At 41.0% G+C, this 24271-nt stretch overlaps 1 protein-coding gene across 7 annotated transcripts; it reads right to left on the reverse strand.

Annotated features, from left to right (window-relative positions):
- Positions 1-767: 767 nt before the first annotated feature.
- ZNF596 (zinc finger protein 596) lies at positions 768-22447 on the reverse strand. 7 transcript variants are annotated; one of them, XM_011281357.4, is made up of 6 exons: positions 22240-22447; positions 13017-13077; positions 10839-10965; positions 10016-10111; positions 9461-9543; positions 5879-9026 (listed from the first exon to the last, which is right to left on the reverse strand). In XM_011281357.4, exons 2-6 carry the CDS (start codon positions 13050-13052, stop codon positions 7782-7784), a joined length of 1587 nt encoding a protein of 528 aa, XP_011279659.1. In that variant the 5' UTR covers positions 13053-13077; positions 22240-22447; the 3' UTR covers positions 5879-7781. The 7 variants fall into 7 exon arrangements, with proteins under 7 accessions (XP_044911081.1, XP_011279659.1, XP_044911079.1 ...); XM_045055144.1 differs by lacking the exon at positions 13017-13077 and adding an exon at positions 20451-20702; XM_045055145.1 differs by lacking the exon at positions 22240-22447 and adding an exon at positions 20451-22228.
- Between the last annotated feature and the right edge of the window lie 1824 nt (positions 22448-24271).

Here is a 24271-nt window from a genome sequence, read left to right on the forward strand (position 1 = left end):
TGGGATGGGTTTTATTCCACAATTTCTTTTTAAAAATGGAATCAACTTGGGGCGCCTGGGTGGCTCAGTCGGTTAAGCGTCCGACTTCGGCTCAGGTCACGATCTCACGGTCCGTGAGTTCGAGTCCCGCGTCGGGCTCTGGGCTGATGGCTCGGAGCCTGGAGCCTGCTTCAGATTCTGTGTCTCCCTCTCTCTCTCTCTGCCCCTCCCCCGTTCATGCTCTGTCTCTCTCTGTCTCAAAAATAAATAAATGTTAAAAAAAATTTTTTTTTAAAATGGAATCAACTTAAATGTCTTAGAGTAGGTGTTTTTAAAAAATAGCTCACAACACCTACATTCCAAAGAGACATTCGTGGATTTGTAAAGGATCTTCTAGTTGTTGCCTCTGAGCATGATGACTTCTCTGAAGATGTGTGCATGCTTCTATGCTTTGGGCAAGCTGGTTTTGAAGTACGGTGCATTCATATTTTGATAGATTCTGGCAAGATTCCCCCTGCTTAGAGTTGCAGTGATGTTCTTAACCACCATGTGGGCTTTTTACTCAACTGTAAACAGGACTCAATATTACATTCTTTATTTTTATGTATATAAGGAAAAATATGGGTCTTATTTATATCTCACTGATTACTAAATAAATGTTGCTAATACAGTTGTGTTTCATAGACATGTCCCTGTCAATTAGTTTTCCTCCTTGGCTCATTTTTCATGTAATTTTACATATTTCATATTCTGTAGTTTTATCACACACACAGTCATTTACACAAACGTGCACTTTGATCTATTTTAGTTATAATTTTTGTACATTGAAATATAAATCTTCATGTTATCACCTTTATCTTCCCCTGTTCTGTTATTATAAAAATATTCTGTTGATTTTAGTCTGAGTATTATATCATTTAATATACTTACATGTTATATTTTCTTGATGAACTCATCTCTGTGTCGACACATAATAGTCTTATTTCTTGTTACAGCTTTTGAGTTAAAGTCCATTTTATCTGATAAAAATATAGCTACCTCTGCTCTCTCAGGATTTCCATTGACATGGACTATGTTTTTCTGTTTCACCACTTTGAGTTTGTGTGTGTCTTTAAAACTGAAGTGAATCTTTTGTAGGTAGCATATATTTGGATATTTTTTTAATGTTTATTTTGAAAGTGTGTGTGAGCATGAGTGGAGGAGGGGCAGAGAGAGAGGGAGAAAGAATCCCAACAGGCTCCATGCTGTCAGCACATAGCCCAATGTGGGGCTCCACCCGATGAACTCGTGACCTGAGCCCAAACCAAGAGTCAGATGGTTAACCGACTGGGCCACCCAGACGCCCCTGGGAATTGTTTTTAATCCAGTCAGCCAGTATATGCCTTTTTATTGTAGAATTTAATCCACTCACATTTTAAATAATTATTATAGGCAAGGTTTACTAATGCCATCTTATTAGATCTTTTCTGGATGTTCTGCAGTTCTCTTGTTCCTTTCTTCCTGTCTTTGTGTACTGATGATTTTCTGTAGTGGTATGCTTTGATTCCTGCCTTTTTATCTTGTGTATTTTTTGTTGCTGTGTGGTTACTGTAAGACTTACATAAAACATCATTTAGATGTAAGTCTAATGTAAGCTGATAAGCAACTTAACTTTCCCCCTCATGTTTTGTTTTCAGTATCATAATTTCTTTTCATATTGTGTGTCCTTAAAAAGTTATGGTAGCTATTGTTATTTTCAGAACTTTTGTCCTTTAACCTGTATGCTGGAAGTAAGTGGTTAGTGAGTCACTGTATAACTGTATACAGTTAGAATTCTGTATTGTAGAATTCTGCATTTAACTACATTATGTGCTTTTTTGCTTGTTTGTTTTTTGTTACTAGTGTCCTTTCCGTTTCAACTCCCTTCAGCGTTTCTTGTAGGGAAGTTCATGGGTGATGCATTGCCTCAGCCTTTGTATATCTGGGAATGTCTTTCTCTCTCCTTCATTTAGAAAGAGACCTTTGCTAGGTGAAATGTTAAGTTTGGCAGGTTTTTTTCCCCTCAGTACTTTGAGTATGTTAGTCTACCCCCTCCTGGCCTACAAGGTTTCTGCTGAGAAACTCTCACAGTCTTGCTGGGGCAGGGGCTGCCCCATTCAGTGATAAACTTCTTTTCTTGCTGCCTTCAATATTCTCTCTTTGCCTTTGATGTTTGGTGTCTTACTATAGGAGGTCTTAGAAATTTCTTTGGTTAGAATTTTTTTTTTTTAGGGATTTATGAGCTTCATGAACTTGGATGTCCTATTCTCTCCCTAGATTTGGGAAATTCTCTGTCATTATTTTCTTAAATAAGCTGTGTGCCACTTTCTCCAACTCTTACTGTGGGACTTACATAAAGTCTTAATGGTACCCTGTGTTAATATATTCTTTCTTTACTCTTTGTCATTATTCTTGTTTGGTCTCCTCTCATTGGGTGATTTCAAATGACCTCTCTTCTACTCACAGATTCTTTCTTTTGCTTGATCCAGTCTGTTATTGCTGTACCCCATTGCATTTTTTATTTCGTTTATTGTATTCTTCTGCAATGTTTGTTTAGTTCTTAAAATTTCTATCACTTTAACTTCCCAATTTGTTCATGTACTGATTTCTTCATTCTGTTGAATTGTTCTGTGTTTTCTTGTAGCTCACTGAGATTCCTTCAAACAACTGTTTTGAAGTCTTCTAATGGGAAACTTGCACATTTCCATTTCTTTGTGGTTGTTGCTGGAAAACTATTGTGTGACTTTGGGAGTTTCATGTTTCCTTCATTTTTTATGTTCTTTTACATCTTGTATTTGCTATATCTTTTCTCATACCTTTTCTGTGTATAGTCCTGCACTGCATTTCTTGTCCCCTGTTGTGGGAGCAGGGGTGGAATTCCTGATTGTATGCCTTCTCTTGATACTGCAAAGCCAGGTCACGTGCAGAGAGCCTCCCTGTTGCTTTCCCTAGTATGGTGCTAAATGCTTCAGTTTTGTGTTGACTCACAACCCCATAGAGTTGGGCCAGTCTTGTCTGCTTGCTCACTAGTCATCTGCAAGTGCTCACTCTGGACACAGTTGGGAGTGCACTCAAGGTAGTTAACCACATGGTTTGGAGATGTGTACTGAGCACTGGGGGGAACTCTTATATCAACTGGGGTGTCTAGAAGTGCAGTGTCCCTGGCAGCTTATGGACATGCTTCCTGATAGAGTCTGCTATGGAGTTAGTAGGGTCCACACCTCTTTGAGGTCCTCAAAGAGCTCCATGTGCTCTTCTCACAGGTGCTTCCCAGTTCCAAGTCATGCAGCACATCCCAGTACTGTAGAAAGAACTGGGTTTCTTTGGCAGCATCTCACACAGCTAGAGGAGCATGTCACTCACATACTGTCCCTTTCCCCCATGGGAGAAGACATGGGCCAGGATGGCCTCTTGGCCACTGAGATGTGCCATCCTGGGGAAGGGTGATAAAGTGAAACTTTGGGCTCTTGTCCTTTTTAATGCATCCAGTCTTCTTTTTTCTTGCTCCAACAGTGTGCTGGAGCTTCTCCGCTGGACTCCTGGATTTCCACACAGGCCCTCTCAACCATGGATGATTGTCCAATCAGTGTTCTTTAAGAGGAAGACAATGGACATATGATGAAGTCTGTTTTCTCAGAAAGTAATATTTCATAACAACAAAATAGGGAGTCCTTTCACAGGAAGGCAAAAAAAGAGGGTACGAAGGAAAGTTTTTATGTTTGCATAAAATTATAAGTAAAAGATCCAGGAAACCCTGAAAAGTCTGCTACAGAAATGACTTTATGCAATCTATTAATCATGTTGAATGTTGAGCTTACTGTTTATTAAGTCCAAAGATCCCATAAGGAGAGGAAGGATGGTGCTGAATATTAGAGTAGCTGGTTAAACAAGGTTTTACTGATTTATATAAAAAATCTAATATCCTTACACCCTGTATATTGAAATGATGCAAAATTGTTTAACAAGGACTGAAGAATATTTCCAGTATATTATACTGAAAAACACTGAGTGCTTTTCATATGTGACACAATAAATTTTGAGGGAGAAGTAATTTAGAACAATTTTTAAAATGTAATGATTATGGCATCCGCCCCCTTTGTTCCGTGCTGCTGTTGTTTAAGGCCTGCTTCTATTCTGTCCTCTTCTATCTCTGTTCTTCCCATTTTTATCTATTTTCATTTATCCCACTGATTCTTGTCCATATCACTTATTTTTTTTTTTTAATGTTTATTTATTTTTGAGAGAGGCAGAGCACGAGCGGGGGAGGGAAAGAGAGGGAGACAGAATCCAAAGCAGGCTCCAGGTTGCTATGCTGTCAGCACAGAGCCCGATGTGGGGCTTGAACCCACGAACTGCGAGATCATGACCTGAGCCAAAGTCGAACACCCAACTGACTGAGCCACCCAGGTGCCCCGTCCAGATCACTTATTTTGCTCCCATTATATCTTCATGACTTCTTTGGACCCACTCTCCCCCACCACCCAACCTTTATTTTACTCTTTCATTCTACCTCACTTTCTCTGACTTATTCTGTCTCACTTGTTTTCCCTCTTTGATATGTTCTTTCTTCCTTATCCTCACATGCAACTCAGACATCTGTATGGATGTACTAAAGATGCCCACCTCCTGGGAAGAGTTCACTTTCCAGTGAAACACTGGGAATGTAAACACACCATGCCAGGCACAGCAAGGAAGGTGAAGTTTGGGACAGGACATGGGATGTCAGGAAAGGTTGGTGACCTCCCCTGTCCAAGGCTCAGGGACCTCCTTTAAGGTAGACTGAAGGGAGGGCCTAAGAAGCAGCCGGGTGCAGCTCCCAAGACAAAAAAGGGGCCTCAGGAGAGGACTGGGGTCTGCAGAGTCCTAAGGCTGGGGTTGGCATGGCATCTGGGGGGTGGTCTTAAGTGCCAACAGGTTTGATGGGTGGTGAAGGGCAATAATCCACTTCCCTTGTGACCTGACATTGATTGGGACAGGAGTCCATGAAAAGCCGAAAGGCAGAAAGTGCAGACAGGGATAGCTTCCCATTATTTCTTAACCAGAAACAAAATGAGTCCTACCTGGCAGCAGAATGACCAGCATCCTGAGCCTCTCAGGATGATGTGGGCCTCTCTGATGATGGTATGGACAGGTACATGGACTGTGATGTCTGCAGGGACCCCTGCAACCAGATGTAGAGAATGGGTGGGGAGGGGGCCAATGGATGCAGGATTTGAATCTCAAAGACAGGAGCACCTGGTCCACCCCACTAGAGTGGCACCTTTGCTCCAGGAAATCTGCTTCTAGCTCAGCAGGAAACTGTAGGGCAGGTGGTGTTGGTCAAAGAGGGGTGTGGCCAAAGATCCCTCCTCACCCAGGAAGGGGCAGGGACTGTGAGACTTGGGTCAGGTGGTGCTGGTCCTTGAGAAACAAATGGCCAGTGTCAGCAGTCCATGCCTCATCTGCCTACTCTCAGGTGTTTCTGTAACTCCCCCTCCTTCCTCTAACACATATCACCTCACATTTTCACCTTGGGATTGTTGCCTCAAAGTGGCCTTGGTCCTTTCCCCTGGTGGAGAGTTTAGGATCTTTGATCCCCCAACCTATAGGGTTTCCACCACATATCTTCATAACTCAGTCCCCAACGTTGTGTCCAAACTCAACAACCCTCCCACTCACAGCCCCCATCACAAGTGCACACAGGTTTCCCCGGCTCTGAACCATTCAGATCCTGGATTCTAGTTTTTCACTGGTCAGGATCTGGCCTTCCCTCCACCACGGCCCCAGTAAGTTTCACAGGCCTGATGCCACAATGCTAGTTTCACTTTGTTTAAGCAAAATATTGAGGCTTCTGCTTCCAGGTAAGATGTGTGAGTAGAGAGACAAGACACACAAGAGGAAATTAAAGATTCAAATAAAAGTTATATTGTTCCAAATTCAGAGATTTGTGGAATCAGAGAGGGCTTAAGAACCACAATTCCAGGAAGAGAAGAGGTCATCTGATTTCCACACCTGGGTGAATTTGCTTAGTACACACAGTGAAACTCATAGGCAGAAATTCACTACCAGGGAATAACAAGTAGATCGATACGTAAACGTGGGCTGGCATAGGCTGATTGAAATATAGAGAATGTCCAATACTGGGATCCTTTTCCCCATAGATTTTTTAGGTGGGGATACAGAGGAAAAGAAAGCATTTTAGCTTCTCAGTTTATAGTACTTAAGAAGGTGTCTTCAATAAGTTTAGAAGAATGACCTGAAAGGCATGGATGTTTGAATAAAATCAAAGCTGTAACCTAACCTGAGTGTAATTTTTAAGTTTATTTTGAGAGCGAGCGAGCGAGCATGAATAGGGGAGAAGCAGAAGAGAGAGAATCCAACCAGGCTCCATGCAGTCAGCACAAAGCCCGATGTGGGGCTCAAACTCACAAACTGAGATTATGACCTGAGCTGAAACTGAGTTGCATGCTTATCCAGCTGAGCCACCCAGGTGCCCCATTTTTATGACTATTTCAATTCCTGAATGGAAGAAATGATGTAAGACAATAATAAACTTCTCTAGGTAAAACAATATCAACTTCAGCCCCTTCCTTTTTTTAAGACCACGTGTGAAATCAATCAAACAAACAAAAAGACAACAAAAAAACAGACCATTGCAAAACAGGAAAGGTAATGGAAAAATAAAAAAGACAAAATGAACAAATCCACATGTATCTTGAGACTGGAGTTAGGAAAATTTTATATTACACTAAAAAGAAGTTATAAGAAATATGAAAAGATGGAGAAATTTAGTAGTTCTAGGTTTCAGAAACTATGTCCTCTGACATTAATGGAGTTTAATAGACTTTACACACTGAAAACAAAAGTCAGTTTGAGGACACAACAATAATATATAATATTCAAACCAAAGAACAGAAATAAAGTGGGGGATTGAAAAGGGCATTGCATACTCCCTCATAATAATATTATAAATTAATAATAAGCATCTACATTCTCTTTTTTGCTACTTGTGAAGCAGGATTACTAATCATGTTCAAATGAGTACTGATGACTTGGCCTTCTCTTGTTATCCTGGCAGTAGAGAAGCACCAACTACTTTCCTAGCTTTCTGCATTTGCATGTGGGAGGTGCTGGGACTCCCAGGTCTCATTCTTGGTGATTTGTGGATTTGTAGCTGTTGTGATGGGGATATAGGCAAGGTCAGATTGTCTTTGCTTCTGCTTTCAGCTTTGCCAGTGTTTTTTGTCACTACAGAGATTATTGTAAGTATATGAGGCACTCAGGAAATAGGATACTCCAAAATGTCTTCAGCCACTTTCATGTCCTAGTTCTCACTGAACAAAACCCTTTGGCAACAAAATTCTCGTCTTCCCAGTAATGATTCTTTCCCACTTATTTCTTGGTTTAGCAGATACACATCACTGAGTTTTCTTCTGCATGCAAGTGTGTTGCTCAATTGAATGAGTACAAAGTGATTACTGATCTAGAATCTTTCCTGTGCAATTTATTTAAAGGATAAATGAAAAGTATGTCTACATTGATTACTGACACAGATTTAACTCTGACATGTGACTTCTCCACTTTAACAGACTGTGGATGAAAATTCTTCCACACTCACTTCATTTACATTCTCCCAGGTCATATATTGACTCCCAGGTCAGTCCATTATCTAAAGGCTTTGTCATACAGATGGCCCATATATGGATTCTCTCCCATTTTGGATTAACTTCAGTAGAGTGAAGTCATAAGGATGAATAAAGGCTCTCCCATACGTATTACAAAGTGTTTCTTAGGTGTTTGGGCCCTCAAGTGTGTTTATAGTTTGAAGCTATAGGTGGTGAATCTTCTGCATTTATTACCTTTACATGTGTTTTCTCATGTTGTCTAAGGTTAAAATATTTACTGAAGGCTTTCCCACATACATAACATTTATATGGTTTTTCTCCAGTGTGGATTCTCTTATGCAGTCTAAAGTTATAGCTTCTATTGAAGGCTTTCCCACATACATTGCATTCGTATGGTTTCTCACCAGTGTGAGTTCTCTCATGTCGTCTAAGGACAGAAGAGTGATTGAAAGCTTTCCCACATAGGTGACATTCATATGGCTTCTCCCCAGTGTGAGTTCTCTCGTGTCGTTTAAGGACAGATGAGTCAGTGAAGGCTTTCCAACACAGATGACATTCATACGGTTTCTCTCCAGTGTGGGTTCTCTCATGTCGTCTAAGGACAGAAGATTCAGTGAAGGCTTTCCCACATAGATGACATTCATATGGTTTCTCTCCAGTGTGAGTTCTCTCATGTTTTCTAAGGTGAGAACAATGAGTGAATGCCTTCCCACAGAGGTGACATTCATACGGTTTCTGTCCATTATGAGTTCGCTCATGTTGTCTAAGGTAAGATGTTTTACTGAATGTCTTCCCACATAGATGGCATCCATATGGTTTCTCTCCAAAGTGAGTTCTTTCATGTTTGTTAAGGTCAGAACAATGAGTGAAGGCTTTCCCACATAGATGACATTCATGAGGTTTTTTTCTAGTGTGAATCATCTCATGTCGCCTAAGGTTATAACTCTTACTGAAGGCTTTCCCACACAGATGACATCCATATGATTTCTCTCCAGTGTGAATTCTCTCATGTTTTCTAAGGTCAGAACAATGAGTGAAGGCCTTCCCACATAGATGACATCCATGCGGTTTCACTCCAGTGTGAATCAGCTCATGTCGCCTAAGGTTAGAACTTTTTCCAAAAGCTTTCCCACATTCATGACATTCAAATGTTTTCTCTCCATTTTGAGTATTATTGGGTTGTCTAAGGGCAGAGCTTTGAATAAAGGCATTCCCACCTTGATGACATTCATATGGTTTACTTGTAGCATGACTCTGCTTATGTATATTAATGGATGTCAAATAACTGCTGTCTTGTCCACATTTGTTGCCGATATAGGGATTCTTTCCCATTTTAGGTACCACATATTGAGTCCACGTTAATATTTCAGTAAAATTTTCTCCCAAATCATTGCATTCAAAAGGATCTTCTTGGGTGTGAGATTTCTGGTTTTTGAAAGGAAATGAGAGACTGTTAAAAATTTGCTCATATTTATTCCTTCCTTCATTTCATCTACGTATAAATTCTACAGTCATCATTCAGTGACAGTCCTACAAAACTTTTTATATTAGTTACGTAAACACAGGGTATTACATTCCAGCAAGCAAAGAGATTTTTGTAGCATCCCAAATGCACAGATATCATTATTACGTTTCAACTGTTAGGTATAAGTCATGATTATGCAGCTATCTCTTTACAAGAACTCAAGTATGGTTTTGACCTCAGATTAATTTCCTCCCTAAAATCAAACTAACCAAAACTTCCTACTGTGAAAGCCCTTGATTCCAATCTCAATTATGGTTGCGTAACTATGCCCAATTCCTTACTTATTCAATACCCAGATCATTTGTAAGAACAGGTCCACACCCTTAAAGCTTACCATTGCACTGATTAATGTCGTGTCCTTCTTGTAGATATGTTGCATGAATATTATTTCTTGTTTTTTAAGATCATCTTCCCTATCTGAAAAGATTAGGGAAAAAATTGCCACAGTGACATTGAGGGAATTAAAATGCTGAAGACACTAAATGCTCATTTGAATAGGTTTCAAATACTAACAGAGATGGGAAGGAAAAATGCCAAATTAAGGAATACTTTAAGAAGAAACAATTATAGGATATCAGCAGTTGACATTTTCAGGACTGAAATATGAGAAACATAAGATGGAGATGACAATTTGGGAATGAAAAGAGAGGGAAAATCTTCATAGAAGAAAGAAACAGGGACATTTTTGTGAATTGTAACCAGTAAGTACATAACTATTACCCTCCCCAAGCCAAAGACAGAATAGAAATTGACACCTATAAAGTATAATGTCAACATCTGAAGAAATTTCCCCCATCACATTGTCTATCTTAAAAAAAAAGTCACTAAATTTCATTTCATGATTCTTAGGGCCTACTCACTCACTGACTAGGCTCTTCATGTAGCTCACCTAGACTCTGGCATTGCAGCAAACCTATCCCTTCTGTGGAAAGTTGCTCTCCTTGTTCCAAGTGGAAAATTGTATCTAATTTGTAGAGTTGTTTGCCTGTTAGTAGAAAAAAGATAATCAAATTTTGGGTTTTGTGCCCCAAACAGTACATGATCATCAATATAGGGCCAACTAATGAGGAAGAATAAGGTAACCTCTAAAAGTCATCCCAGGGAAGAATATGTTGGAAACAACATGGATAGTCCTTCACCAACAAAAGCTTAACTCTTCACTTGTTCCCAAAGACATTAAGGACCTATTACTGACACCCAATCAAGCTCAAAGACAAACCGTGCAATCTTCGATATTTTAATACAGTAAGAAGATATAAGTTCTCACAGTGTTTGAATACTGTATCCCAAACAAATCCAATAAATAATAACTCCACCAGAAACATCTAGATTCTATGTGGAAAAGTTTTTTGTTTTGTTTTTTTTAATACTGTGGTCTGATCTAACCACAGCCCCCAAAGGAAAAAAATTATTTTTTAAAAAGTCAATACATTTAGTTATCAATTCAAAAATAATGAGTTCTCACCACTGTTTGGGTGTTCTGAAGATTAAGTAGCAAGAATGGCATGAAATTGTGTGAGGAAGATTACATTCTAGTGGGATGACAAATTAAAGTAAAACATGAAGAAGACTGCTGTAAGGTAGTCGTGAGAGTTAAGAAAGAATCAAGACAGAATCTGCGGTGAGAAATGAGGAAGCTCTTCTACATGGCTGTTGAATGAATGAGTGAATGGATAAACGTATACATACATGATAAATAGTAAGAGACTCACCAACTGAGACTAGATGACTTATGTTCTCCAGCATCACATCTCTGAAGAGTTTTCTCTGGGACCAGTCCAGTAGGGTCCACTCTTCCTGGGTAAAGTCTACAGCTACATCCTCAAAGGTCACTGATTCCTAGAGCATTATGGACATTGTTTTCAGACAGGGCCATTTCTGCCAACATTCAGGGGAGGGTGGTATATGTAACAGTACTAAGGAAGTGGGGGCTGCAGGTACAGAACATTCAAATAGGATGCTGGGTTCGGTCATCGTTTGCAGTGCACACCTGGACATCTGACTTTCAGATAGACCCACAGGCATACACATTCTAAATACATAACTTTCATTATAAAGAGATATCAAGTGAGATGTGGCATAATATAACCCGAGAATTTCCCAATAAACTTGTAATTAAGACTTCCAGTTCGGGTTACCCAGGTGGCTCAGTTGGTTAAGTGTCTGACTCTTGGTTATGACCTCACAGTTTTGTGAGTTTGAGCCCTGCATCAGGCTCTGTGCTGACAGTGTGAAGCCTGCTTGGGATTCTCAATCTCTCCCTCTCTCTCTTCCCCTACCCCACTTGTGCTGCCTCTCTTTGTCTCAAAATACACTTTATTAAAAAAAAAAAAAAGGCCTTCACATCATGAGTATAAAAGTTTCTCCTGAAAACTTAAAACACTATTCTCCACCAATTTCAAAAAATCTATGGACTCATTATATACAACCTGCCACTTTTTAAGTACTATGATTAGATTATTCCTCTTTATGACTTCAGTTTCATCATCCATGAAGTGGTGTAGTGACCTTTTACGAGTTCTTAAAGATCCAATGACATAGCAAACTGCTAATGAACAAACATTTCTTTTTTTTAATTTTTAGAAATTTTTAAATGCTTTTGAGAGAGCATGTGCACGCACACATACGCACGTGAGTGAGTGTGGGAGAGGCAGAGAGAAAGAGAGAAAGAGAGAGAGAGAGTCCCAAGTGTGGAGCCTAAACTCAGGTAAGATCATGACCTAAGCTGAAATCAAGAGTTGGATGCTCAAGTGACTGAGCCACCCAGGCACCCCTACCAAATATTTCACTAAACACAACTTCTAGTTTTATTATTCAATAAATGTCAGATGATATTGAAGCACTGTCCATAATTCTGCAAAACTGAAAAGAATTCATACAAGATGGGAGATCAGCAGGCACATCCTTTAATCTTCACATAACTACACTGTTCATTATAAAGTATAAAGCTAAACGGTTCATGAGCACAAGTCAGAGGCTCTGAGACTTGTGTAATGAAAGACAGTATTTCCTGACCCTTCCTATGGCCTGAGTCCTCCCAATAGCAGTTAACACTGTTTTTTGTTTCTTTATCTTGTGTCTCAGTTCAAGCATACTGAAAGCCAGTATTGTTCTTGTCTTCTTCAATTCATCAAAAGTTTCCAGAGGTCCTTAAATTTTATTTTACCTCCTATGCTCCTTTTACTGAATTACAGCCAAAACTAAGAAAACCATACTCCCTATACATTGTTTCCAGTTACCAAATCTGAACAGAGGGAAATTACAAAGAGGGGAAAAGTAGGATTTGGTACATGAGAAGTAATGAGAATTTGTTTTCTCTTTCATAAACTTCAAAAAGTACAAATACATTCTATCAAAACTTTTACAAGGTTTAAATTTGGGGGGGGAAAAAGAGAATGACTCCTCATTGGCTTCTCCAGCATGACCACCATTCATCTTCCCTCAATATTAATTAGCACTCCCTGCAGCAAGCACATAGAATACTGCATTGGAGCTCACCTGTGGGAACAGCTGCCTAACTATTGGGCTGTAAGGTTTTGCTCTTAATCATCTTTATCACCTGCACTGACCTCAATCCTAAGCCCAATATAGTCAATAAAATGGTTAATGAGTGTATTTTTGGTGCTAAGAAGGCCATGGGATGGATATGGAAAAAGAAAATCTCTGATACCGGTCTTGTAAATACCCGGCATTAAACTAGGCTGATATCTTAGTGTAACATTGGGAAGGAAATTACCACATGAAGAATCCTTAATTTCATAGTTCTTGGAAAACTTCAAGTTCAGATTCTTGAAAAACTTGAGTGTACTTAGAACATGAATGCTTGTAGGAGATACATAGCCATATGATGGCAATGGACATTTCAGTAGAAAGAATAATTCCCTACTCACTTGTGATTCCATTCTGTCTTCTGGGTTTTCACTCATATAGTCCAAGCAACAGGAGGCAAAGCTGAGGAAGGAGAAAGGAGCCATGAAACTCCAGTTGCCCACATTTTCCATACCCACTTGTTATGAAGCCCCAGTTCTTTACCTGGAAGTGATCCCCAGCACAAACGACAGAAACATGCACTGTACTCCAAAGGAAATGGGGTTGCAGGGGGATGGCTCTCCACTACCAGGGAAAAAGTTAAGGCTCTGACTCTTGTTGCTTGGAGAGAAGATAGAAGTACCCTCAATTTAGGAAGAATGTGAAAACCCACTTCCTCCTGATTCCAAAATAGGATTTCTGGCATATGTGGAACCCTTGTGAAAGTTCTCAGGCTGAGGGATTAGTTTGTGTACTGACTAGCACTTTCCTTGGCTCCTCAGCCCTCTGGTATCTCACTCCATTCCTATTCTTCCCTGCCCTCAGCCCTCTGAATTCCGTATCAGTCATGGTCTCCTCCAAGAAGGGTCTCCAGCAATATCACTCCCTCAACATTTACCTTTCAATTTGTTCTGAATGGGTTTGGTTATGAAACAACAGAATTAAGAATGCATTTTATGGTAAGGTTAATCAATTCAGTGACTTACTTCATTTTGAGGATCAATGACACCCATGCCACATATTTAACCCTTAAAATCCCCTGCATCAGAAAACTGTAGGAACATGTGGGTTATGGCATTATTGTCATGTCTAACAATCTTTACAGGGTAGTACTCCCAGAAATTATACAATGAAAGGATTTTAGGAGGGCATTTATTTACTCCAACTAAAGTTTTAGAAAATTGTTCACTGAAATCTGCATTAGATACAACTTTCCTGAATTTCATGGTTTGATTTTCTGTATGTGTATATCTCTGAAAACATTTATAAATTGTAAATCCTCCCCCTAAAACATTCATAGTAAGTAAGTATATTTCATGGAGAAATGATAATAATAAGTCATAAACATAAGTGGGTTCAACTCACCCATTTGTATCTCACATCAAGACAAGATAACAATAGTTTTAGTTTATGTGACTTTGTGCTTGGAAATTTACATACAGTTGTTCATTTATTTCTCAAAATAATTCTGCTAGTTATGGTTTTGTTATTAATTTATTAATCAATGCCATCATCATCAGTCCAGGAAACTTTAGTCATAGGACACAACTATACGCACACCAGCATATACATACACATAAGCATATGTTAGAAAGTGGTATAGGTAGAATTTGAATTTTCCTTTCCTGCCTCCTAATATCAGATTCTTTAAGGGTTACACATCCCACCCAGATTTTACCTGGACTAGTACCCCTAACATTAACGATCAGAGGTGCCACCCTGTTTTTATCTTACTCTCCTTGGTTTTTTTCATAAAATTTGTCCCTGTGTCCATGTTTTCTACCACGTAAGAACCATGGCACTGCCAGAATTCCTAAATGTTAGCCTCCAGCCCTCCTCATTGTTACTGCCCAGTTTAATTCTGTCACCCATTTCGATAGATATTTGCCCAGATTAACGTCATTTATGTCTTTTTCATTATATCTGCTAATCAAGGCCCCAACAGAAAGGGACTCCAAATACCTGCCTGTTCCATGACTGTATCTGGCAGCACAGCATTAGAATACTGACCCTTCTCTATATGTGAAGTCACAACTCACAGTGGCATCCACATATATCTGGCAACACTGTTCTTGTTTGGTAACTAGTAAGTCTTCCATGTTCCTTAAATATTTCAAGTCTTCTCCATGCCTTTGAACTCTTTGATTTCTCCCCCCACTTTCCAAAAATGAGATTTTTTCCACTAAGTAAATGAATTATATAACTTGATGTTTTATTTCCAGAGTGAACAATCATTGTAAGAATTGATTTTACTATAAGTAGGATATTTTTCTATTTTATTTTATTGTGGTAAAATTCATACAACATTTACCATTCTAATCATGGGTTTTTTTTAAGATTTTTAAACAATCTTTACACCCAACGTGGGGCTTGAACTTACAACCCTGAGATCAAGAGTCACACGTTCCACTGACTGAGCTCCGCTCCAGTCCAAGTGCCCCTCATTCTAATCATTTTCAAGTGTATGATCCAGTGGCGTTAAATACATTCATAATGTTGTGTAACATCACCACCATCTATCTCCACAACTCTTTCCATCTTCTAAACTTGAAACCTTGTTCCCATTAAACCACTCCCATTCCTCTTCCCCACCCTCACCCTCTGACAATCATGGAATTTCTACTGTCTCTAAATAGTATATATTTTAAACTGATGGCAAAGGAATAAAAATTTTAAGATATTAAGACATTCCTAATAGAATATATTATTTTGGAGGAAAAATCATGCAATGTATTTTCCTTTCAGGTAGGATGCCATAAGAAATACTGTTGTAGGGGCGCCTGGGTGGCTCAGTCGGTTGAGCGCCCGACTTCAGCCCACGTCATGATCCTGCACTTTGTGGGTTCAAGCCCCACGTTGGGCTTTGTGCTGACAGCTGGGAGCCTGGAGCCTGCTTCCAATTCTGTGTCTCCCTCTCTCTCTGCCCCTCCCCTGCTTGTACTCTGTCTCCCCAAAATAAATAAACATTAAAAAAAATTAAGAAAAGAAATATTTGTGGTTTTCTAAACATTTTAATCTTCTGACAGCAAAAGATCTTTAGTATATTTTAGTAGAAAACCATTAGTTGACGAATGTTTTGATTTTCATGTATCTTTGATATGTTCTGTCTTTTCAACCTATTTACTGCAACATCTGAGTCTTTGAGAAAAAAGTGATGATCTCCTTTTGTCATTAATAAATATATGTTTCAAGGGGCACCTGGGTGGCTCAGTCAGTTAAGCATCCAGCTTTCGCTCAGATCATGATCTCACAGTTTGTGAGTTCGAGCCCTGCGTCCAGCTCTGTGCTGACATCTCAGAGCCTGGAGCCTGCCTCAGATTCTTTGTCTCCCTCTCTCTCTGCCCCTCCCCCACTCATGCTGTGTCTCTCTCTCTCTCTCTCTCTCTTTCAAAATAACTAAACATTAAAAAATTTTTAAATAAATATGTTTCAAGTCAAAGACTATACCAAACAATGAAATTACATGGACGAATAAAGCAGAGAGATCATCTGTTCTTGAGGAGTTGTCTAGTTTAGAACTAGAGATTTTTAAAGAAATAATGACAAGGATATTCTATATACATATACTAAAACATTTCATTTGCGGAAGTGGGGAAACACTCTTAAAATACACATATCATTTATCTGATACCTTAAAATTTTACTTGGGAAAGCATTAGAAAGTTCAGCAGAGATACAAATAAGCTCACCCCTGTACCTGCACCCTCCCCACCCTCATGAGGGAGCAAGCGTAACACTGCAGACACACTGCAGTGCCCAGGGTGCCCAGGGAAGGAGAACATACTGGCAGGCAGCTGAGCAATGGAATAAACCTGAGATGGTGGCAGGCAGGTGGATTTCAGGGCCCAAAGGTCATTGTAATTGGACTCGTCTTTCTTTCAATTTTTAAAGCTAATGGGAAGCCACTGGAGAATTGCAAGCAAGAAATAGGAACAGATATTTGTTTGCAAATTAGTCTTTGCTGAAGAATGCAGTAAAGCAATTAGGAAGGGTTTGATTAATTTTCATACTTAGGTATTTGTCTGGCATAGGGTGTTGACAGTGAAAGCAGTGGAAGCATATGAGAACAAAAGAAAAGGAAGTATAAAAATAATACATTTTTAAGTTTGTCAGTTATTATCGATCGCTAATTATGAGTCGGACTTTGTGCTAATCATGAGTCAGGCTGTGTATGTACTTAAAAAAAATTTTCCTCCTTGAATGCATTTAAAATACAATAAAGACATAAATATTAAGTTGCAACACTATGTTACCATATAACCTGAAGATATTTTCTTAGAGATGTAACCTTTGCATTTGGTTGGCCACAGTGTAAAGCAAGCAAGAATTGCTGTACATTTTAAGCCTCTGGAGAAGAGTTAAAGCCAAAACCTTCAGTGAGTTTAAAAACACTTATAAACCAAGAGAAGAAAAAAGGAAAGAAGACTTTTCAGTTTTCAGATGTTCACAAATAAACCACATATTTATAAAAGAAGAATAAAAAGAGTAAATAAAGAATGAAATGAAGAAAACAAATTTGACAGAAATTAATAAAAAGTCTGCAGAGTAAAATCAAGCAATTACAAAGGACTTATGAAAAAAATAACATTGGCAAATAAAATAGACCATGTATTCATTTAAAAGCAGTAACTTAAATGTAAGAAAAACAGGAATTATATTATTATTGTAAATATAGGAGAAATTGGTTAATTTCCAAGAAAATGTTATGAATATTCATTCACAAAGAAGAACAATGCCATCAGCCAATTTTAATACATAAACTATATATATCAGATTCCATCCATACAATGGATTTGTGATTTCTCCCAAAGCACTTATACAACATTGTCAAGTGTAGTTTATTGCAATAATGAATGCTTCAATACTAGAAAACATATTACCTTCATTAAATAATTTTAAATACCCCAATAATTAGATCACATCAATAGACCCTTAGAAAAACATATGACCTTTCAAAATAATTTCAAATCTTTAAAAATCATGTCAAATAGGGGGGAATAATTCTTGCTAATCAAGAAAAGCTCAGCAAACATATTCAGCAGCAGAGAAAGAAGCAGTCTCACTAAAGTGAAGGCTGAGAAAGGAGGGCTGGTGAGGGCTGCAGCCATTCACCACTGCAAAGGACGCTGGATTCAGGGCAAGTAAAAGAGAGAAAGAGAAGAGCCAAAGAACCGGAACAGGAGCTGTTCTTTGAAGACAGGATTTCAAATTCCAAAAAACAGAAGCCTTTTTAATGATCATACTTAATACAAATATTTTAAAAAGTAGACAAAGCTATTCTTAATATACTGAAATCAATACTGCTTAGTTAATATAATTTAAAAACTAAGCAAACACACACACACACACACACACACACACAAAGTCTACTTACAACAGCAAAATATTATGGCTTCCATTTGAAATAATTTTGTAGACCCACATAAAAATGTCTTTAAAACTTTTTGAGGACATAATATGACAAGAGTAAAGCTGCCAAACCAATTCTTAACCTAGAGGACATCATGACATAAAAACCTCAGTGACTACAGAAATTCGGTGCAATCAAAATGTAAAAGTTTTAAATTTTTAAAAATTTACATTTTTAAATTTAAATTTAAATTTTATGTATTCACATACAAACTGAGAATTATCTTAAAAGTCAATTTTGTGTCAATTTTGATTCTGGGTGGGGCTATAGCCAAAACAATTTGCAACAGAAAAAACATGCAAGTAGGTCAAATTCTATCTGAAAATACATTATCTGAAACTTTAATGTTTATTTTTGAGAGAAACACAGAACATGAACAGGGGAGGGGCAAAGAGAGAAAGACACACAGAATCTGAAGCAGGTTCCAGTCTCTGAGCTGTCAGCACAGAGTGGGGCTCAAACTCACCAGCTGCAAGACCGTGACCTGAACCAAAGTCAGATGCTTAACCAACTGAGCCATCCAGGCATTGCTACATTATCTGAAACTTCAACACAATTGAAATGAAGTACTTAAACAATATTCAATAATATATTACAACTGAATGGGACAGAACACTTTTAAATGTGAAATAGGTGATGCCTTCCACAGGAAAAATAAAAAGCATGAAAAAAGGATTTTTGTGTTTTCACCACAAAAACATAATACCAAAGTGTGTAAGTGCCTGTGTGTATATCATTAAACCACAAAATAAAAAATAGCGGGGCGCCTGGGTGGCGCAGTCAGTTAAGCGTCTGACTTCAGCCAGGTCACGATCTCGCGGTCCGTGAGTTCGAGCCCCGCGTCAGGCTCTGGGCTGATGGCTCCGAGCCTGGAGCCTGTTTCTGATTCTGTGTCTCCCTCTCTCTTTGCCCCTCCCCCGTTCATGCTCTGTCTCTCTCTGTCCCAAAAATAAATAAACGTTGAAAAAAAATTTTTTTTTAAAAATAGTATGTAAATGCACATCAAAAATGAATTAGAGGGGTGCCTAGGTGGCTCAGTTGAAGCGTCTAACTCCTGATTTCAGCTCAGGTCATGATTTCATCGTTTGTGAGAGTGAGCCCCACATCAGGCTGTGCTGACAGCATGGAACCTGCTTAGGACTCTCTCTCTCCTCTCTTCCTGCCCCTCCCCTGCTTGTGCTCTTTCTCTGTCTCTCTCTCAAAATAAATAAATAAAGAATTGGAAAAACAATTAATTATACATAGGTCTACAAAGACGAAAAAAAATTATACATATGTCTACTGAAACGAAAATAAAAACAAAGGGTTGTCATTCCATCCAAATCTGTATGTATGTATGCACGTAATGTATATAATTAATTCCTGGGTTTTGCAGGGGGGGATGCCTCAAGAGTTGGTCACTGATAAAGCTTTCCTTGCAGTTTGGGGGGGGGTCACTGGGCCAGAATCTATCACAACGTGAAAGGTGCTACTTCTTGGCCCAGCAAACTCCTACTTACCCAGAGTGTAGAAACCCTCAGCCATCTGCAGAGACGTTGATTCTTTACAGATCCTTGAACACTAAATCTCACTGGGATCCATGTGCTGTTAACAATTTAAAACCCTCTTTATGTCAGACATTTAGGTTGATTTTAAATAACAATTAGTGAATAAAGCACTCATCATGTGTGAAGTGCCGCCGTATTTTGTCATGGCTATTGGTTTGTAATCTCTGCCTTCTATTGCAAATTGTTAATAGTTTTAGCTCAAATGCACACATTCGCTTTGTTAACCTTCAAATACATTACACAATTGGGTGCAACAAATTTCCCCTTATTGGTATTCTTTTCCAGGATTTTTCAGGCACTCCTGAGATTCACTACTAATGTGTGCACTTTCTTTAATCCTGGTGTGTGAAGAGCTAACAGTACATCCAGATTTGGTGCACAGTATGTATGGGCAAACCTCACTGATACCATGGTGTCCAGTCCTTTCCCTACTTGACGTCTGGGCATGAAGCACTTCTCACAAAGACCCCCTAAACAGAGCCACTTCACAAGTTCTATGTCACTGGCTCAGAGAGATGGAACTGGTCTGGAGTGGGGAGAATTCTGAGGGAAAGTCGTGGGTGAGTGAGGAAATGTGTCAGGCAGGATACCTGAGTGTCAGAGATCAGAATGTCCTAAGAACACCATTTCAGGAAGGAGAGGGTAATAATCAGATAAATGAACTTTTCCAGTTTGGAAAATATGCCAATCAGGTCTTTGAATAACTTGTCCCATTCCTGGGCTACGAGCACTCAAGTGGGGAGGAAAGTCAGCGCGTGGAAGAGATGGTCCTCTACTCTCTACTAAGCCACCAGGGAACAGGGATAATACACTTGTAAATGGAGAGGAACACATGTTACCTTGTGCTTCACAATACCCTGAATCCTGGTGAAGCCCATACACCACGTGGTAGCCATGGGAATGTGAGTCTTTGTGTCCCATTCAAGTCACAATCCTTGCACTCTTGTAGCGTATGCTGAACACAGGACCACCAGGGTAGGATGTGCAGGCTTTTCCTTTTCTCCAGTCTCTGAGCTTCCCAGGCTCCCTTCCATCCATTAACATCCCAAGTGCTTTGCCTTTCCATCACAGAGCCAAGTCTCACCTCCTCACTAGAGAGATACCTTTGTTCAGCGATTATTTATAAAATTCTTGGGCTTTCCCTCCCCAGATTCCCTGTGTTGTGTGTGTTTTGGGCCAGGCAGAGATGTGAAAAGGAGGCCAGTGGAGGTAACCATTACTGGCCTTATACATGAGTTGGATTGCATTTGATAGTGGTAAGGCTTGCCCTTCTCACCCCTGCTCCTGAAAATTCCTGCCCGTATTTCTCCTGAGCAAGAGCAGCTTCTCTATTTCATGGTTTTACTCACACTGATTAAATGCTTTTAACTTCTCTTTTTACCAGAACATCACATTTATACATCAAAAATGGAATATTAAGACCTAATTATTGGCATGAGGAAACGTACAAGGTCAGGCAGGTATGGAAGTACCTTTGAGCAATGTATTTATCATGATGAGACAAGTTAGAACAAAGGTTCCAGGACTATGCAGCCCATCCCACGATATTTGGTGAAAGAATAACAACAAAAAAGGGCAAAGGGAATTCAAAGAAATCATAAACTTAGTTGGAAACCTTAGCTCTCAGACCATATAATTAAAATATCGGAAAAAGGAAGATGTTGAATATTAGAATACCTGTTTAAACTTTGTTTTGAATGTCAAGACAAAAATCATCAGTATCTCCAACTGCACACAGAAATATTGTAAAATTATTTACTAATCAGCAAAACACTTTCAGTATATAGCGGACAGGAAAAGCACTGTGGCCTCATAGTTTGAATGTGACAAATAATTTAATAGGGAAAGCAATTTAGAAATTAAAAAAAAATTAATGAGACTGCAATCCAACCTCCTATCGCCCAATGCTACTGTTGGTCAAAGTCTGATTACATACTCTGTCCCTATTTCCGTACTGATCTTTTTGTCTCTTTTCACATACTGAACTATCTTCTCCCCAGGTCACTTTCTTTCTCACTGTCACTGTTCCTGTGAAAGTCCATTGTAACCACCCACCTCCCATCCTCCACTTGACTCTCCCTTACTCCCTCCGTCTCTATATTGTGCCTCTTGTATCCTCATCCTGCGGACACAACTGGACATTCAAAGGGATGGGATCACAGTTGATCTCTGCCCAGGAAGAGCTCCCTTTTCCAGTGGGATGTGGACAGGGCAAACACAGCGTCAGACACAGCCAGCGGGAGCAGGATTGGGACGTGAAGTACACGGGGGTTCCTAGCACGGGATCGGTCTCTGCCGTCAGGCCGGGGCCCACGAGCCTCGCTGAGGCGGTGACCGTGCTTCCGGCCGCGGGAGGACGAGGATGGCGAGGGTTTCAGAAGAGGACTGGGTTCTGTGGGAGGCCTCCGTACGACTTCAATCGGAAACGGACACGGACCAGAGGACCGAGGAGCGGAGGGATCGACGTCCTGAGCGTCTCAAGGCAACGCTGAACTCCCCCCGGGACTGACGGGCGGCTACGGGGCCTGAGGCGGGGACCAGTAAGTGGCAGGAATCCTTGGGCCCCGGGTATGGAGAATGGGGCCGGGAAGGGGCTGAGGTAAACCTCAAACACCACAATTCACTTACCGAGCGATACCTGCTCTTCCGGAAATCCGCTTCCGGGTTAGTAAGAAATTACGCGAAGGGCGTGGCCTGGGGAGGAAGAGAGGGGACCGGACGTCTGCGGAGGGGCGGGCCAGCGTGGGGCCGCACTGAGAGAGGGTGAGCGGAGAGCGGGGACCACACAACAGTGGAGGGGCAGGGCCGGTGTAGGACGTGGCTAGCGTGGGGAGGAGCTTAGGGAGGGTGAGCGGAGAGTGGACGGAACGTCACGAGGACCGTGTAGGACGTGACCAGCGTGGGGCGGGGCCTAGGGAGGGTGAGTGGGGTGGGGGTGGGGCCGGTGCCGGACGTGGCCAGCCTGAGGCGGGGCCTAGTGAGGTTGAACTGAGACCGAAAGGGGCAGAAGCGGAGGGGTGGGGCCCGTGTAGGGAGGATGAGCAAAGACCAGAAGGAGACGTAAGCGGTGGGGCGGGTTCGGTGCAGGACCTGGCCGCGTGGTTCGGGGCCTAGGTAGGGTGAACAGGGAGGGTACGTCCCCGGAGGGGCGGGGTCGGTGTTGGACGTGGCGAGGGTGGGGCGGGGCCGGGTTGTGGTGTGGTCGCGTCCCCCTCCCTCCCGCCCTTACGTCCCACAGGACGCGGGCTGCGTGTTCAGGTGAGTTTGGGGGTGTTTGGTGTCCGAGGAGCCGGCTGCCTGCAGTGACTGTTTCGGGCAGTTCCAGGTGAGACTTAGAGCCCCGAGGCCTCTTACACTGTACGCGCCAGTATGTCCGCGCTAGGGTGACAGGTTTGTGCACAGCCCCGGTTGACTGGACACGCCGGGCTGGAGGCACGGGTGTCGCGGGACCCGGCGGCCGCGCTTGGCGCTAGTTAGTGGGCCGAGCAGGACAGGCGGGGTCTGTGCTGTTGGCGGAGAGCCGGCGGGCGAGGCGGGACGTGGCCCAGAGCAGGGGGTGCTCAGCGGGAGGCTGAGTGTCCAGGATTTGGGGAGAAGCGTGGGTGCCACCGAGAATCGCTTTGGGTCGTTAAGTCGTCGGTGTTGCAGCTTCACGTTTTCCCGGGGAGACTCCCAGAGCTATCTCAAAGTGTGTAATTGTTTAAGAAAAAAATCAGTGACGTTTGTTAAAGCACAGTTACGGATACTTTTTTCAGGCAGCGGGGCTATCTCCACAAGTGGGATTTTGTAGTGCAGAGGGGGAAATTGGACTCAATTCTGAATACAGCCTGGCGGTATAGCTAAGGAGCAAAGGCAGGGCGTCAGTGGGTAGAAAATAAGATGAAATATGAGGGTTAAGGGGGATTGTGACAACAATGACTAATAGGTTTCTTGCTGAAGATCGTCCAGGGCGATCATACATCAGCTGTGGGTTAGTGGAGGATACGGGATCTGGCCAGATATTGTGGAGGCTAGGGGCAGCCTGCTCCAAAATGTACCACAATGACATATTGATTATTTTAAGTAAAAATCCCTTTTTTTTAAAGTTTATTTATTTTGAGAGAGAGTGCGAGCAGGGGAGGGGCAGAGAGAGAGAGAGAGAGGGAGAAATCCAAACTGGCTCCATGCTGTCAGCCCAGAGCCTGATGCAGGGCTCAAGCTCATGAATGGTGAGATCATGACCTGAGCTGAAATCAAGAGTTGGATGCTCAACTGACTGAGCCACCCAGGTGCTCCTTAAATAAGAATTACTTAGGAGACAGGCTATGCTAGGACACTCAGACCCTCCTCTTTCTCCCTGGAGGCAGGAATTAAATCTGGTATGTGAAAGGTATCATCGTACTGATGAGACGAAAACTTTCTAAAGGGCTAATATACAAAGGAAACCATTTTAGATTTCTTTCTAGGTCAGCATAACTGTACATAAACTTGTTCAAACCCCAACCCTGATTCCACCACACATGGCCTGTACATCTGCTTTGCGAACGTGGCCTAAAGCCTAAAGGAAAACCTTCTTGTCCTTGCGATATGGATCAACACTTCCTACTCCCTGCATTCCATTACGATAAAACTTATGATTCCTATCTATGTGTTCATCTTTAATCTGTTGACCTTGTATAAG

Source organism: Felis catus, chromosome B1 (assembly GCF_018350175.1).
Source record: "Felis catus isolate Fca126 chromosome B1, F.catus_Fca126_mat1.0, whole genome shotgun sequence".
NCBI lineage: Eukaryota > Metazoa > Chordata > Mammalia > Carnivora > Felidae > Felis > Felis catus.

Bases quoted from the DNA above. Each gene is read 5' to 3' on its own strand.
- ZNF596 (XM_045055144.1), bottom strand. From the start codon at position 20,507: ATGGCTACCACGTGGTGTATGGGCTTCACCAGGATTCAGGGTATTGTG. The intron at 9,544-10,015 runs GTGAGCTACATG...TAATCTTTTCAG, and splicing joins GCTGCAATGCCAGAGTCTAG to ATAGGGAAGATGATCTTAAA. The intron at 9,027-9,460 runs GTAAGCTTTAAG...TTCAAAAACCAG, and splicing joins CGACATTAATCAGTGCAATG to AAATCTCACACCCAAGAAGA.